The sequence below is a fragment of the Neopsephotus bourkii genome, unplaced genomic scaffold, assembly GCF_033783945.1.
Source record: "Neopsephotus bourkii isolate Nb327-2 ecotype Australia unplaced genomic scaffold, CSIRO-AGI_Nbou_v1 NB_1780, whole genome shotgun sequence".
In the NCBI taxonomy this organism is placed as follows: Eukaryota; Metazoa; Chordata; class Aves; order Psittaciformes; family Psittacidae; genus Neopsephotus; species Neopsephotus bourkii.
In genome coordinates this window covers 7,072,698-7,089,205 of record NW_026902254.1, presented here as the reverse complement: position 1 = coordinate 7,089,205, position 16,508 = coordinate 7,072,698, and the positions used below count along the sequence as shown (strand labels likewise).

The 16,508-nt window shown below is 36.8% G+C and overlaps 1 protein-coding gene across 2 annotated transcripts in view; it reads left to right on the top strand.

The window, feature by feature from the left end:
• SEPSECS (Sep (O-phosphoserine) tRNA:Sec (selenocysteine) tRNA synthase) overlaps positions 1-16,508 on the top strand; it is a 28,444-nt gene that overhangs the window by 3,910 nt on the left and 8,026 nt on the right. For both annotated transcript variants that reach the window (XM_061379878.1, XM_061379879.1), the window contains exons 3-8: positions 119-237; positions 326-484; positions 3,008-3,161; positions 8,140-8,242; positions 10,200-10,329; positions 10,478-10,569. In XM_061379878.1, the coding sequence (XP_061235862.1) occupies positions 119-237; positions 326-484; positions 3,008-3,161; positions 8,140-8,242; positions 10,200-10,329; positions 10,478-10,569 (757 nt within the window). The remainder of the gene's footprint in view (positions 1-118; positions 238-325; positions 485-3,007; positions 3,162-8,139; positions 8,243-10,199; positions 10,330-10,477; positions 10,570-16,508) is intronic.

Here is a 16,508-nt window from a genome sequence, read left to right as displayed (position 1 = left end):
AGCATTTTCCACAATTGCTTATCAAATTAAATTACTTTCAATCAGCAAGGATTGCTGCTTTGGGATGTGAAAAAAAACATGATGTATGTTTTCAATCTTTTTTTTTTTTTTTCTATAGGTTGATCCATGGAATTGGAAGGTCAGGTGATATTTCTGCAGTGCAGCCGAAAGCTGCAGGGTCCAGCCTTTTGAACAAACTTACCAATTCATTAGTTATGGATATTATAAAACTGGCTGGTAGGTGTAAATATGAAAATATCTCTCATTTGGTCGGGCATGTTGTGAGTTCTTCACATTAATTGCCAACTTGCTTTTTTATGTGCAGGTGTCCGAACAGTGACCAGTTGCTTTGTGGTTCCTATGGCAACTGGCATGAGTCTGACCCTGTGTTTTTTAACGTTGCGGCACAAGAGACCAAAGGCAAAGTACATTATCTGGCCACGTATAGACCAAAAATCTTGCTTTAAATCAATGATAACTGCAGGTAAGAAGGAGCTGACTGATTACACAGCTTATTCTTTTAACAGGTAAAGAACTTCATCTAGCAGAGGTATCAATTCATATGCTTGCACTAAGATCCAGGAAATACTTAACGCATAGTAGTTCTAAGTGCTTTATTTCCACAGTCCTGATTTCTAACATGTGATCACATGTATGGGCTGCCTTCCTAATGCCTTGAAAAATGTAGGTATACAGAGGTGTATGATGTACTCAATAGAGAATACAATACTAAGGAATTTCCAGATCACTCTCAGACTTAGATGCCTAATTTGCTGTCCTGATAATTATGTCAGTCAAAGGCTTATGGTTCAAATCTCTTAAATTTACGCAAAAAATCTTTGTGTCCTAGTAACTGTGATTAGAAGGTGACAAGCTGTCTGATTTGCACATTATTTTATTTCAGAACCTGGGAAATATTAACTGCTCTGTTTGGGTTTAATATTTCAGCATCATTCAGCTCACTCAGGACATGGGCTCGGTGCCTTTCTTAGCTCAAACTTTAATTTCTCTCAAATGGAGTTCCTTATTTACTAGTCTGTAAGTAAACTAAGGGTTGAAGTGTGTTCCTCCACTGAAGCAGTCCTCTTCTGCAGACAGATGCTTGGGATCAAGGAAAGGGCAAGTAAGAGAGACTGTAATTTTCCATCTCAGTGCACATAACCTGCAGGTGGTGGCATAGATTCTGGTCCTATTTCCTAGGACACTTTCTTTCTTTGCAAGAAAGAATAATTAGATAAAAATGACTAAACAGTTGGAAGCAGAGACTGGATTCTGTCCAAATAAGGTGCAGAGGTGTGTAAAAGGAATTGGATCAGAACGAATAGAACGTGTCTGTAAGAAAAGTGGGAATGTTGTTGGAATATCATGCTTAATTTAGAACATCAAGCTAAGGAAATTACATTTATAATGGAGAATGTTCTGAGGAAATAAAATCGATCTGTGATTTTTCTGAAGAATTAAGACAGCTATCACAGAATTAATTAAAAGAATTGTCAACCAAAAATAAGAGAGAAGCAGGTATCAGAAATCTAACAACTAAGTATTAAATGGAATCTCTGTCTTCCACATCACTAAATGAAAACCAGACTAGGGCTAACAATGCCAGTAAATCATTCTAGTCTAAGTTCTTCTATAGGGTTTGGGCCTTACATGTCAGCTTTAAGGCATAGTGTTAAGCCATGAAGGAAGAATTGACAGAGCTGCTGCCATGTTACAGTACTTTGAAAATCACTCTTTACCCCCACCTCCTTCTCCTTGACTTTCATCAGTAAACTGAATATCTGTCTGCTTTTTAAGAAAGTAATAGTAATAGTTCCTTCATGTCCAGGTATGCCATGCCCGTGCCACACCTGTTTGGGGAAGAGAATATATGGATTCCAGTGTTTTATTCTGTAAACAAAACCTTTGTGATTTATTTATTTGTAAGCAAGAAATTTGAGCAACTACCACGACAGGCTTCTTTGTTTAAGAAAGAAAATCTTTAAGCAGTAGGTTAGGTCAGCCATGCATTTGTTTAGCTGGATCTTGAAAATCTTTGAGAATGGAGGTTCTCTAACCTCTGGATAGCAGTTCCAGTGCTGTGCTATTCTCTCAATGAAAAGTAGTTTTTCTTGCTGTTTATCCTGAACATCTGAAGCCAAAGTTTGTTGCTACTGCATCTTACTATATCATACCAAAGAGAGTTTGTCTCTCTTGTCTTAGTAATTCCATTCTAGATTGTTGGGGACTGCTATGAGGTATTCTCCTTAGCCTCTTCAGCCTTGAAAAGTCTAGCTCTTACACCTTTCTTGTTGTGTGCAGTATACTGCACCTTGGTAGCCGTTTGATGGACTTATGTCTGTTTTTTCAACATCCTTCCTGAGCAGGTGTTCCAAACCTGTAAACATTCCAGTATTTAAAAGAAGGGGATAACTTCCTTTTTTCAACTGTTTCTCCTTGTGTCCTTGAGAAACAACCTTACAAGGTTCAGCTGTAGTACATCTTAAATACAAACTTAGACTGGAAACTGAAAAAATATAAAAGACATGGGAAATAGCTTGGATTTTGAAATGACAAAGTTCACTTTTGAAATGAGGTCACATGGAATTTTTTATCTTTTAAGAAGTAATTTGGAAGTTTATCACTTGCATAAGACAGAGGCGTATGATGAAAGCCAATCCATAATGATGATTATTGCAGTGCTACATCTAATGGCATCCTTTTCCAGAAAGGCTATTTCATTGTGCTGTTATTTTAAAAGAATGCCACTCAAACACTTTCTTTGTAATTGGGAGGGAAGAAGTTAATCTGTTTTTAAAACAATCTTCAAACCTGTTGCTGTTGCATGCAACAGGTTCTGTATCTATGTAATACAGGTTCTGTATCTATGTTCTTAATCCAAGTCTGAAAGAATTTGTTAAAACAACAGAAGCAAGAAGATTTATCAGACTTATACTGGAACTAAAACCCCGCAGTCAGTCAGATTTCATGATCTACATTCAGATCTTGGGTTTTTTTTTTTGCTCAGGTTTTGAGCCTGTGGTTATAGAAAATGTATTAGAAGGCGATGAGCTACGGACAGACTTTGAAGCAGTGGAGGCTAAAATCAAGGCTCTTGGTGCTGAAAATATTCTTTGTGTGCATTCTACGACATCTTGCTTTGCTCCAAGGGTACCTGATAGGTAAGTAGTCTTTGACAGAAATTTTTTTCCGTTACCAAAAAAAAAAAAAAAGCTCCAAACAACCGAACCCAACAAAACCTCCATGTTTTGAATGTCAGTTTTCCTAAAATTGGTCAGTTACCACCAGCAATTAGTGAAGATACTTTACTCCCCTTGATTAAGGAAAGCAGCAGGTTGAAACAATGTTCCACTTTGAGAAAAGTGTATTAGGAGAGTGAGAATAATGTGGAAGGTTTCCTTCTATCGTATAACTGAGGTTAATGGTGATCTGCTGTGGTGAAATGAATGTCATTTTGGCAGTGGTTTTCTTGTCATTTCATGGAAGTAGTAAAAGTAGACTTCCATAGAAACATAGCCCAGGAAATGTAGTTCCAAAGCTAATGCCATGTTTTAATACTACTCTTGCCTTTTCTGCTTGTCTCCTGTAGCCAGCTGTGAATTTTCAGAGGCTGTTAAACCAGTTGAAAAGAAAAAAAAGAGCTATAGCTAAATTTTAAATCTTTGCTTGCATTATTCTGTCTTCTATTATACTGATGTTTATAGGGCTTATTAACTGATACAAGGAAACACTTGGAAGAAGCATCTAGGGCAGCTATGCTGTGTGAGTGTAATGTATGATTTGCCCTCCTGTAACTTGCCATGTTTCGAACATTTGCTGCCTGATTGCATGATGCTACTTCTTATAATTTCCAGCTGTTAAATCACCATTAAAAGAAGCTTAAAATACCTTGCATTCTTTACTAATACTGTCATACAAACAGAACGGCTTGGGTTGGAAAGGATCTTCAAGATCATTAGTTCCAACCCTCCTACCATGGCTGGGGCCACCTTCCACTAGACCAGGTTGCTCAAAGGCCTGTCCAACTTGGCCTTAAACACTGCCAGGGATGGGGCAGCCACAGCTTCTGTGGGCAACCTGTTCTAGTGTCTCACCACCCTCATAGTGAAGAACTTCTACATTTAGACTAAATCTACACTCTTTCAGCTTAACACCATGCTCCCTTGTCCTTTCACTACATGACCTTGTAAAAAGTCCCTTGCCAGCATTCTTGTAGGCCCCCGTTAGGTACTGGCAGACTGCTTTCAGATCTCCCTAGAGGCTTCTCTTCTCCAGGCTGAGCAAGCCCAGCCTTCTCAGCCTGTATTCATAGGATAGGTGCACCAGCTCTCTGAGCATCTTCATAGCCCTCCTCTGGAATCGCTTCAGCAGCTCCATGTCCTTATGTTGGGGGCCTCAGAGCTGAAAACAGTGCTCCAGGTGAGGTTTTATGAGAGCAGAGTAGAGGGCCACAGTCACCTCCCTCGACTTGCTGGTCACGCTCCTTTTGATGCAGCCCAGCATATGGTTGGCTTTCTGAGCTGCAAGCTCACATTGCTAGGTCATGTTGGGCTTCTCATCCACTAACACCCACAAGTCCTTCTCCTCAGGGCTACTTGCAATCTGTGCTCCTTCCAGGCTGTATTTCTGCTTGAGATTTCCCCAACCCCCATGCAGGACCTTGCATTTCACTTTGTTGAACTTCATGAGGTTAGCATTGGCCCACCTTTCCAGCCTGCCAAGGTCCCTCTGGATGGCATCTCTTCCCTCCTGTGCACCGTGCAGCTTGGTGTCTTTTGCAGACTTGCTGAAGGAGCACTCAGTCGCACTGTCCATGTTGCTGACAAAAACATCGAACAGCACCAGTCCCCATACCGATCCCTGAGGGCACCAGTTGTCTCTGAACTCTGGAGGGACATTGAACCATTGACTGCAACTCAGATGTGTCCATTTACATAACTTCCATAGTTGCTGTGAAGATGTCATTCAAGTGCTTGCTCAAGCTGAGATGAACACATGGTTATGAATGAGAAACAGAGTATCTGAGACATTATTTCAGCTTGTAGTTTGGTTATGTTGTAGTTAGGTTGTGAAATACTTGAAAAAATCAATCTGAAAATGACGTGTTGGAGTAGGGGTGTCTGAAGTACTTGGTATATTGAGTCATTTATCCAAAAAGGAGCACCATTGTTGCTCACAAAACCTGCTTTCTCCATATAATGAAAATAAGTATAAAGAAGCAAATTCCTTAAGTTTAACAATTGATAGGCATATTTTTATGGGCCTGCATGTAGTACACTGAAATATGAGGTATTAGTAAAAAGCCTTTCTTTTTACATGATTTTAAATGCATTGTCTCAGTAGTAAAGCTGGTTTGAGTTTATCACAAAATTGAAAAGACGCAGAGTTCCTCTGCAGTGCATGCTTTTTGTTAATTGTTTTGTTATCTGGAAAATTTAGTTGAACATTTGCAAGTGTAGGAAAGAAACATTGACTCTGAAACATGGCAACTAAAGGTATGTTTCACTCTGTTCTCCTACCTTTAAAAAATCTCAGTATTTATCATAGGCTAACCCAGTTGCTGGGGGCAAGTTAAAAATATATAATTCTGTAAGAATACTATGAACATTGCTTGAGGTTGACTTGCAGATTTATTGGCTAACTTAAATCACAGCTATCAAAATTGAATGGTCTATTTTATAGCTTGGGTAAATGAATGTTTTCCTTATCTGCTTCCCTTTTTTGACATGCAGTTGTTTTGTCCTCTGCAACTAAGAGATGAATTATTAGGTAGTGGCCCTGTGTCATGATATACCACAGATATAGGAGGATTTGAGTGCACTTCCTATTTAAAGGATACTGTCAACTGTTGAAGGCCATAACATTCATCTTCCTGCAGGAAGGAAAATCCCATACAGCGCTTGTGGAGACTACCATTTTAGACGTCTATTTTTAGATATCTTGCATTTGTAAGGCTTTGTTTAGTTGTGGTGGTGTTTTAAAATTTTAAGTGGTTTAGGATTGTTTTAAGGTCGGGGTAAGAGTTTTATGCCTGTATACCTATAGTTTTCCTTCCAAGTATTGTTTAACTTTATGGAAATGATTCACCAGTGCATAAACCCCATTTGAGAGGCATCAATTTTCACAGTCTTTCATCAACTGCTGCTATACAGTAGTTTCTAAAACTACTGTATTTAAGAGTCTTTTTCAGTTAGTTTATGTACTTAGCAGTACTCTGTATCTTGTTGCTTTCATTAATAGAAGAAAATGCAAAGCTTTCATAAACAGGAGAGAGAATAAATTGGAAAATATTTGTGTAAGTCCTATTGGTGACTTTTAAGAACTTGAGTAGTAGCCAAACTTACATTAATGCTTTGTTTTTTCTGATATGACCAGCAGCTCTTTTAATGGTTCATTTTAAGCCTTGGAAGTGGACAAGTGCTGTGCATGATCATTTGGTTCCCTTACATAATCCATATTCGTTTGAAACTGTAGCACACTCATCCTGTGCTGTAATGTGTATCTAATAGTTCAGTATAATATCTTTAGGAAAAAGAGACTTTCTGCTAGCAGTACTTGAAGAAGCTAGCTTAGCTTATTGCTCCTGTAAGCCTCAGAAAGTGAGAAAGACAAGCACCTATAGCATGACACCCTCTGTTGTTTCCAGTTTGGTGAAATTCTCCTCTTGCACTTGAAAAGAAGTCTCTAAGAGGAGAACTGTTTTCCTTTGAGTCTCTGTGGAAGGTGAGGAATGACTGATTAAACTCAGCAGAAGAGAAGGCAAAAACTTTGCCCTCTGTAGTGTTAGAGTTTCCTGAAGTATTCTGGTAATCTTACATTGTTCAGGATGTTGATAAATGTGAAAAACTATTTGACATGCAGCTGTTGATAAATATCTTGACTGTAGAAGATCAATGCATAGATTATACTACTGGTGTTTCCTAATCATTAAATACTTGTGATTTCTTTAGGGATAACACAGTGGTGGTGATGTTCTAAGGATTGAGGTTCAGAAAATTTAATCTGAAGTTTGCAGCTGAATTTTGCATTACAAGATGACACTAGGCAGTGTAATAGAAATAGAATGCAAAGGAATGTCACCTCCTGGAAAGTGTTTTCATACTCTGTCACATTTTATATGAATGTCGGTAAATTATAGTGAGAGGCTGTACAGAAGGAGATAGAGTAAAAATGCATGGGAAGTTCAGCATTTCCAGATTATTTTTTTTTAATATTACCTTTATCATCACTTGAAATTATTATATATTACCTCATTTTTTTTCAAATAGATTTAATTTCTAAAATATATTCACAAATTTGGGGAATATTGGGGGGGGTTGTTCGGGTTTTTTTTGTGTTCTTTTTTTCTAATAGAGCATGATTGGAGCGCTTCAAAAAAGTGTACAGTGTACAATGTACATGTATGTTTAAAATGCTGAATTCAGGCTCTTACCCAAAAGGACCTATGCACCCACCTAAGTCCCAGTTTGACTGAAAAATCAATCCAGGCTGAGTTTACTGTTGTTTCAGGGATTTCTAAAGGCAAGTGAAGAGTAAACAGAACACAGTTTTAGTCTGTTGATCTCCACATTCAGACATTTTAGGGTTTTCCACTCCTTTGAAGAATATCTGTTAATCAGTTTATCTGAAATGCGCAAGTGAAGTTTCAGCCAAAGGGTTGAAATATTAGTTCTTTGAAATAAACAGAAGCAAGTGAAATTTCCTGTTATGTGATGATTTTGATTCCCAGGACACATCTCGAAATTTCCATTAGGTCATTTTCAAGTAGAGTATTAGAAGAAAATTAAGACAAAAAAGTGTGAATAGCTAATCATTAATTATTATTAAAGTAGTATAAAAAATGCTGATACCTGAAACAATGATTTGGGATCTGTTTACTGGTTTCCAGACAAAACTTTCAGTGAGGCATGGAAAATTTCAGGTCTGGTCAACAATTTGTAGTACATGTAAAAGCTATAACAGAGTTTTCTTTGTAACATTTATAGCTTAAGGTGGCAAGTGCTGCCTTGAGGTACTAATCAAGAAGGTTTCTTTTATCATTCTGACCTCTTTGTAGACCTTTTTGTTTTTTAATGGTCTGATCTGTAACGTGAGTTACAATTATCAATGCTTCTCTAAAGTACAATTTTATGCTCATAGACTGGAGGAACTGGCTGTGATTTGTGCTAATTATGACATTCCTCATATTGTCAACAATGCGTATGGAGTTCAGTCTTCAAAATGTATGCATCTTATCCAGCAGGTAGGAGCTGTGTATTTCCAATAGCTTTTTTTTTTTTTAATGACAAGTATAAGTAAATTTGTAGACAACACTAGCAGATTTTATCAGATGTTTCACAGCTTTGAGACTAATCCCGTGTGTGTGGTATTTGGACAACTTTCTAAGCAGAGGGAAATGGAACTTTAAAATAGCATTTGTTATTTCTGTTATGTGCTTTTATGTAATGAATGCAAATTTATTTAGGTTTTGTTTATGTTTGTCTTTCATAATTTCTTAAAATAGTTCATAAACTTGATTAAAAAATAAAGTAATGGATCATACTTAAACAGGGATTAAGCCTTCGGCAGAATGTGAGACACAGTTTCAATTGAAAATACAAGATTCTACAGCAACACTTGCTAGATGACGTCATTTCGAATGTTGGCGCAGAGAACAGCTGAGGAAACTGGGTTAAGCTCAGTGTTAAGCTCGAAAACATTTAATTTCTGCTGCTCTTCATTTTGAAGATGAGGTTGCTTAATATCTGATATCAGTCATGAAACAGAATTTTTGTGTTTTTCTTCATTGCAATGTACATGCACTGTTTCTTCAGTATTTCTCTTCTCTTGGTGCCCATAACAAAAGAATAGGGGGTAATTTTTTAATAGGATATAGGATTCTATTTAGCTTGCACAGGTTTAGTGAAGTTTCAACGTTAAGGGGGCTGTGGAATTGCTGAGGTTTACTGCATGAAATGTACCTAGTGATAGTTTTTCAGACTGTGAAGCTACAAATGGAACCATTACTGTGTGGTTTTCTGGTTTTTGGAGTTGGTTTGTTTTCTTGGCTTCGTGATCGGTTATTTAGGGGGTTTTTGTTGGTTCTTTGGTTATGCAAATGTATACATTTGAGCTCTGATTTGGTTTACATTTATTTACAAAATTGTATTTCTTGCCATGGAAAATGTACTGTTTATGAGGAAGTAGTTATTAATGAAGGATATGTACATGCTGAGCACAGTCAACAGAACACGCAAGAATATCACAGGAAAGAGCTTTTGAGACCATTTCATCTGTCATGCTTTTCCTCTGGTAGTCTCCTGTCAATTAAATCAAATGATAGCTGCTGGCATTCTTCTTCCCATCAGAAAGCTGACAAACTCAGAATGCTTCCTCATATCTCCCAAGCACTAAGCTATTAAAACAGAGAAATAATAAGAGGTTCAGATGGATTCGCTTTTATCACTCTTTTTGCCATAGTTATTAATTCTGTTTTATTTCTTGGATTTAGTTTGTAGTACTTTAATATGTATGTTCTTTAATATGCTTTTCAGGTTCTGTTATGCTGCATACTTTTTAATTGTAGATTCTGCAGTACATCTTCAATTTGAGTAATACGCTACCGTGAACTGTACATTTTTTTCCTTTAAGAATATGTGAAAGGCTAGGTATAAAGACATTTTGTTTCCTGGGAAGTGAGGAATCCTGCTGTAGGAAGTTATCTGGATCGTGATTTTGCAAGCAGCCTTATTTGGAGTGCTGTCACAGCCCACTTGGTTTAATGCAAATTTAAACACACATCAAGAAAAATCTTCTTTGCTAATGAAGCATTAATCTCTATCCCTTTACTGTGAGAATCAGTGAAATACTTTGAGTTGTGCAGTTTTAACTGTGCAAGTCCCATTAAATTCCAAGGGTTTTCTTTTTAGTTGCTGAAAATAAACTACACTTAGACTTGCAAGAAGTAAAATGACTATTTTAAATCACAGCAGAATAAGAATTTGTAAGGTACTATGTAAGAAGACAATGGTAATAATAGTGAGCAATGCTAAGAAAAGGTAATATTAAGATTTTTAATTTTTCATCACAAATACAGTATGTGAGAGTGTTTTGGGACTTGTGTTTACTTTAGTTACATTGCTACTGTGTAGTTATGATGCTGTCACTTTTCCTATTTCCTAACGTATGCTGTGAATTTTATTTTTCTCTTTTTGATGAAGGGTGCTCGAGTAGGCAGAATAGATGCTTTTGTTCAGAGCTTGGACAAAAATTTTATGGTTCCAGTAGGTGGTGCTATCATTGCTGGCTTCAATGAATCCTTCATTCAGGAGATCAGCAAAATGTATCCAGGTAACTAGTTCATGGGTTGATTTCATCCATACAAAATAACTGTTGAAAACTTGATTATCAGCTTGTTTCACGTAAAATTTATTTCTGCTAATTTAATCTGTTTATTGTTTCGTTTTGCTTTGTTTGGTTGTTTTTTTTTTTTTTCCAGGAAGAGCATCTGCAACCCCTTCTTTAGATGTCCTCATTACACTTCTGTCTCTAGGTGCCAGTGGCTACAAACGGTTACTGAAAGAGAGAAAGGTAAGGTTTTTGGCAAGCAGCATGTTCTTGAAGTCAGCTGTTAACAAAGTCTTGTTGCAGAACTGCTTTGTGTAGTAAATTCAGTTTCTGTCTCAAAAGATACTGAACTTCTGAGCCCACAGCTCTGAATCTGGAAAGGCAGTATGATAAAATGACTTCTTGTATAAATAGTGCTCATGAGTATGCATGATTTCCATGTTGTTTTCCAGACTAGAAAGCTAAACTGAGGTACTTCACTATCTTGTACAGTATTCATACTTATTTTAAAGTGCAATTAATACAGTAGAATTTTGCCCCCAAAAGCTGTATCTGAGAAGTACTGTGCTGTGTTATCATGGTCACACTGCTTCCATGAATAAAGCATGAGACTGGACACTCGGAGGTAAACCAAGGGTCTCTACTCTTCTTCATTTGGCCCAATTGTGCTTTTGTGCTACAATAGTGTTTAATTAAATGCTTGTGTACCACAGTCTTTGGAGAGTCACACCTTCTGGCTAGGATATAAACACTGCATGCCACAAAAAGAGGAAAAATCCTGTCACTTGAGGGTGTTCATCTAAATACAGAGTTAAGTTTCTTCTTTGCCTGTCACAGACTGTGTTTTATGTTGGGTATAACTGTGTTGCACGAACAGGTGGTGGTCTAAGCATGGAAACTCTACATCTTCAGTTGTTCTTAATTCTGGACATATACACCTGATTTTGTTATCTTTATGTAATATCACAGAATATGTGATGTTATATAAATAGAATACATTCCGTAGAGGGAAATGCTGAGAGTTAGGTACTGTTAGTAGCAAAATCATGCATTACCTGTTCCATTATTTTATTTAGAAACTAAGTTTCAGTTGTTTCTTACTGACAGCTTGCTAATGTGTCTGATTACCTGGCAGGGCAATAGTACTAGATGCTCTGACTTGTTTCTAGCTACTTGTAGATGCATCCAGAAATTCTGTGCTGGAACTGAAATCCCATGGGAATAACTAGACTATAGGAAAACCAAACCTGCTTTAATAGCCTTACAACAACTAAGAAGCGATCTATACAACTAAATGGCTTATGAAGCACTAAAAGCAATTGCCACTTTTGCAGTACAGTTTCTAACATTTTATTCCGTACATACAACATTGTATGTATTGCCATGTATGGTTTGTGTCTTCATTAAAATCAAATTCTGTTTTTCCCCCCCTTCACTCTCATCTACCAAAGAATCCCAAGTGAATTGAACACGTTTTCTGCAAAGCTCATTTTGCTGTTAGATTTACACTGGTAGCAGAGATATAATGGGCAGTATATATATTCTCTAAGTCATAAATCATAATTATTTTGTAAATAAAATGTCCTAATAAATAGCTGCATATATTGACTCGTGTAATTTTCTTGGAAGTAGGAGTCTAAAGTGAATAAAGCATTATATTTTTACAACTTCAGGTCTTTTTATTTCAAATGTGAGTATGTGAGTGTACTCTATAAACACAGCCTTATTTGTGACATAAATATGTTTCTTTTATTTGACTTACTTAGAAATAGAAACTTTTATTTATTTTTTTTGCTTAAATCTGTTTGTTCCTGAGTTATAAAAATGTAATAGTGGTAGTTTATTGCCTGTGCTGTGTGAAAGCAACGGCAGAGCTATTAGGCTCCCAGCAGGAGCTATTTATAGCTTGACATTGAGTACTCCTTTCTATATCGGTGCAGCTGCACCTACTTGCACAAAAAGTCAGCTATAAAAAACTCAGGGTTTTTCGTTTTTCTTTTTACCATATCCTTACTGACATGGGTGTTTTTTCAGGTTATTTGAGCTTAAGCCAGAGAGAGCAGAATATTGCTGAGAAGAGTTTAATCTTGCAAAACCAAGAAAAGAGAGAGCCTCCACAGTTTTACGCAGATGAATGGTTTAATACAGGCAGGGAAGATATCATACAAGGGAGAGGAGCATATACGTGGAAAAGGATTTTCTGACAAGCTGACAGTTGTGGGGTGTGTAATTGTCCAAGAGCAGGAGATTGTATGTTATGATATGAAGGAGTAAAATGGTACAATGGATCTGAGGAACCAGAGCAGGAAGTAACACATACACTGTCCAGGTGTCTGAGTAAAGGTGGCCATATATAAAAGCATAATAAGAAATATTGTCAACATTATATTTAGCCTTGCTGTTTTCAGAGAAAGGATGGAAAGCAACCACCAACAGTAATATTTTTTCACTTATTCTAAATTTTCAGCATTCCTTTTTATAGAACAATGGTTTTCTGATCTCAGTAGGAAATTCTAGGTTCTTCGGTAATGCAGATAATGACAGCTGATTCATAGTCAAATATGTTAATATCTTTGCTTTTAAAGCACTCATAATATTATGTAAATGTTATGGTTTTGTAGCAACAACTTTGATTTCCTCAGTACAGGCTGTGTTGTGTCCCATATTCTGCATGCCTGGGTCTTCAAACTCTTTTTGAGCATGTATGTGTGACTGAACCAGGCCACATGTAGCAGATTTAGTGAGTGCATTGTATTGCATAAACACTAGAATTCAGTTGCTACCTCAGAACTGCTGGAGAGCAAGGACAAGGACGCTACATTCAGGATTTATGTTCAGGACTCTACGTATCGGGTTTGATAACTGTAATTATTTTCCAATGTGGTTTATCATTGTTGTAATTATTCTGATAGGAATAAATTATTTGTACAGTTCAGTGTGAGTTTATATTGCTGCTCTATTTATGATTGAAGAATAAGAGAAAAGCTATTTAATGCTGGATATTAAAAATGTAAGATTTTAAATATTTTTACAAGACAGACATTTGTTACTCCTCTTTAGTCAGTTTGCTATGCTGTAGTTTGTCAGATGTGGGAATATTGCAGGATTTTCCTTGTGTGAAATATGTGGAACCATATTCAAATTCTAAAGTGGCTGAAGGCAAGATAGTTTAACTGAATGTAACCATTATCTTAAATGGTGTTATGCAGTTAAACAAGTGCCAAGTGTGAATGGAAGTTTCAAAGAGGCCTGTGTATCTAAGGTGTGCATTGGAGAGGTATGGCCCGTAAGGAGCCTGATCTCAAGGTCTTGAAGGTGCTGATGAGAAAATATGTTGATTGGTGTTGTTAAAGACCTTTAAGGAGGAAAAAAAATGTGTGGTGATTGTCAGCATTAGTGTTACCATATCAGGTTGCCAAGACTTGCTGAGTGTTTTCTGTTAGATTACTTACATAAGATACAAAGATTTAAAGGTTCCATAACTAATTTTGTATTTTAAAATCTTTCCAGTATGTTATAAATTCAGAACAGAAATCTTGATCTTGCAATGCAAAACAATCTCGGTATGAGGGTATGTGGTATTTGTAGGTATCACACATGTACACGTACAGTGTCTATCATGTGTTTGGCTGCATTTCAAGAAGGTAAGCCTTCTACAGGGGCTCTCTGGGGCATGTACTAACACATCTCCATGAGCAGCGCTGCAGCCTCTCTTTGCACGAAGCAGTGTGGTCTGATCAGCTCACAGATCAGATGCAGCTGGTCAGTCTGCTACGCAAAGCAGAAGAGAGGTTATGATGGTTGCATTATAAACAGCTGCTGCAGTAACCTGATTTAAGATGGGACCCGACCAGCCTCAGGTACAGCATATGTGAGTTGACAGTCTGCACCTAGTGCGCAGAGGTAGTTAAATTGCTCTTCTGCAGTGTTGTCCTCAGCACCATATGCAGCTGTATGGCTGTTCTAGGAGGACAACTCTTTTCAGGTGAGAGTGAACAGGCAGGAAGGTGGAATGTTACAGACTCAGAGTGTAAGCAAGTGGGGTGCTTCGAACCAGGTAGGATAGTTTCAGCCATGCACAGAAAGCTTTCCGGCCTTCACCAGTTCTCTGTCACTGATATAGGACTAATGGCATATTTAGTATCCCTGTGTCCTACTTTTTCTCTGGAGTTACTGGCATTTTCTGTAGTGATTTCCCTCTAGTTATTTTCATTTGGGAGAACAATGCCTATCACATGAACAAATGAGTGAATACTCACCCATAGTTAGTGTATGTTCTATTAAAAAATAGATTTATAATGTAAATACGTTATGATACAAATATTTTTAGTAATTGTCATGAAAGTTCTTGAAAATATTTTTGTAGATTATATAATTTTGTAGATTCTTATAACTTTATGTATTATTATATATTATGTGGAAGTAAGCCATTTTTTCTCAATAATTGAGTTGTTTGGCATGTCTGATGCACACACCATTGTTGACTTGCTCTTTGTATTTTTTAAGTGCTAGAAGGACCAGAAAAAGTGCAAGACATTTTCATGTAGTTTAGCATTCATTTCACTAGCTTGGTGAGGTTGCTTTGTGATAAGTTTTTAAGGGGAAAAAGTGAATTAAATCATGAAGCTTAACTGACATTTAGTGCTTGGGTTGTTCAATGCAAGTTTAGCATGATAGTTAACTTCATTGGAGAGAACTTGAGTGCCTACCACAGAAAATCGATTATGTAGGAGTTCATTTGTATGTAATTGCTGAGGGTGCTTATGCATTTTCCACGTAACAAAAATATTTTGTAATAGAGGTTGGTTATAGATTCGACCTCACAAAAATATATTGCTTTTTTGCTTTTTTTTTATCTAAAGGCCATTAATCTATTTTGCAACAAACTGCTTAACTTCTGAAACTATGAAATATCTAGAGGGCTTCCAATCCAAAGGTGCAAAATAATGTCTTTCATAAAAACAAGAAGTTTTGAATTTGTGTTCAGGCAGTCTCAATCAAGTAGAATGCATACTTGGATGTTTTGGAGGGGTTTTTGGCCATCATTCCATTCTCCCTTGTTTTAACAAATTTCTATGTATGCAAAGGCTCATCTACTAACTTAGATATTTAATCTTAATACATTTATACAGTGGATAACTGGTTATACAGACTTGCAGTTCTTTTGGTAATAAATACTGCAAGAAATGCAGCTGAGAATTCCCAAGGTACGACACACAAAAAGTAATTATTTGGTATTTTTTTTTCTAGTACAGATTTTTCTCAATACTAATTTCACAAATTATATCTCCACAGTAGACACAGTTTATATATGTTTCCGTAACGCTTTGCTTCGGTTGTAGAATAGCCAGCAGAGGGAGCACAAATTAATGTATGATTTGGATTTAAAAAAAATACTAATAAAATGGCTAATAAATTGGTGATGCTTAATGTGGAAAGCGAGTAAGAAGAGAGTAATGTGTTTATATTCAGTGGGGGACCAGAAAGGAGGCAAAAGTGTGAACATTTGAAACATAAATATTTTTCAACTTCTGCTAGTGAACTGTAAATAAACTCTGAATTGAAGCCACAAAATCACTTCATTTACAAACACCTCTGAAAAATGATTCTTCATAGATTTCAAATTCTGAGAATTAACCATAGATGACTTTCAAAATTTTTGTTGCTGTTCCAGGTATTACAGAAGCTTTACGTTCATGTTGATAGTGGAATCAACTGCCTAATTCAGTTAGACTGTAAGATGATCCTTTTTTCTCTCTGGCCGAATTCATTCTATGGTACTAGGAAGAACAGGGCAGGAACTGTGTTCGTTTGGTCACACATGAAGTGAGACTGGGTTCACTGCAGTGGCTCAAAAGAGCAGCTGTAACATTCTTCTAACTTAGCTACTGCAAAACTCATTTGGTTTCATATTTGGGAGGTTCTGCTCAGAAACATACTTTTGATCACAAGCTCTAATTTGTATCTGTCAGAGTCCACAGATCAGAACAGGATAATGGTCTACAAACAGAATAGGCAAGTCTATTTATAGAATGACAGATCACTTGTCCAGAAGTTGATGAGAATGCTTAAATGGTCAGTCATATTGAAGCAGATGAGCAGCACAATCTTTATGGCCAGAAAGAGGAAAAATCTGGTGTTCAGTATCTTTTAGAAAGACTACCCAGTATCTGTATCTTTTT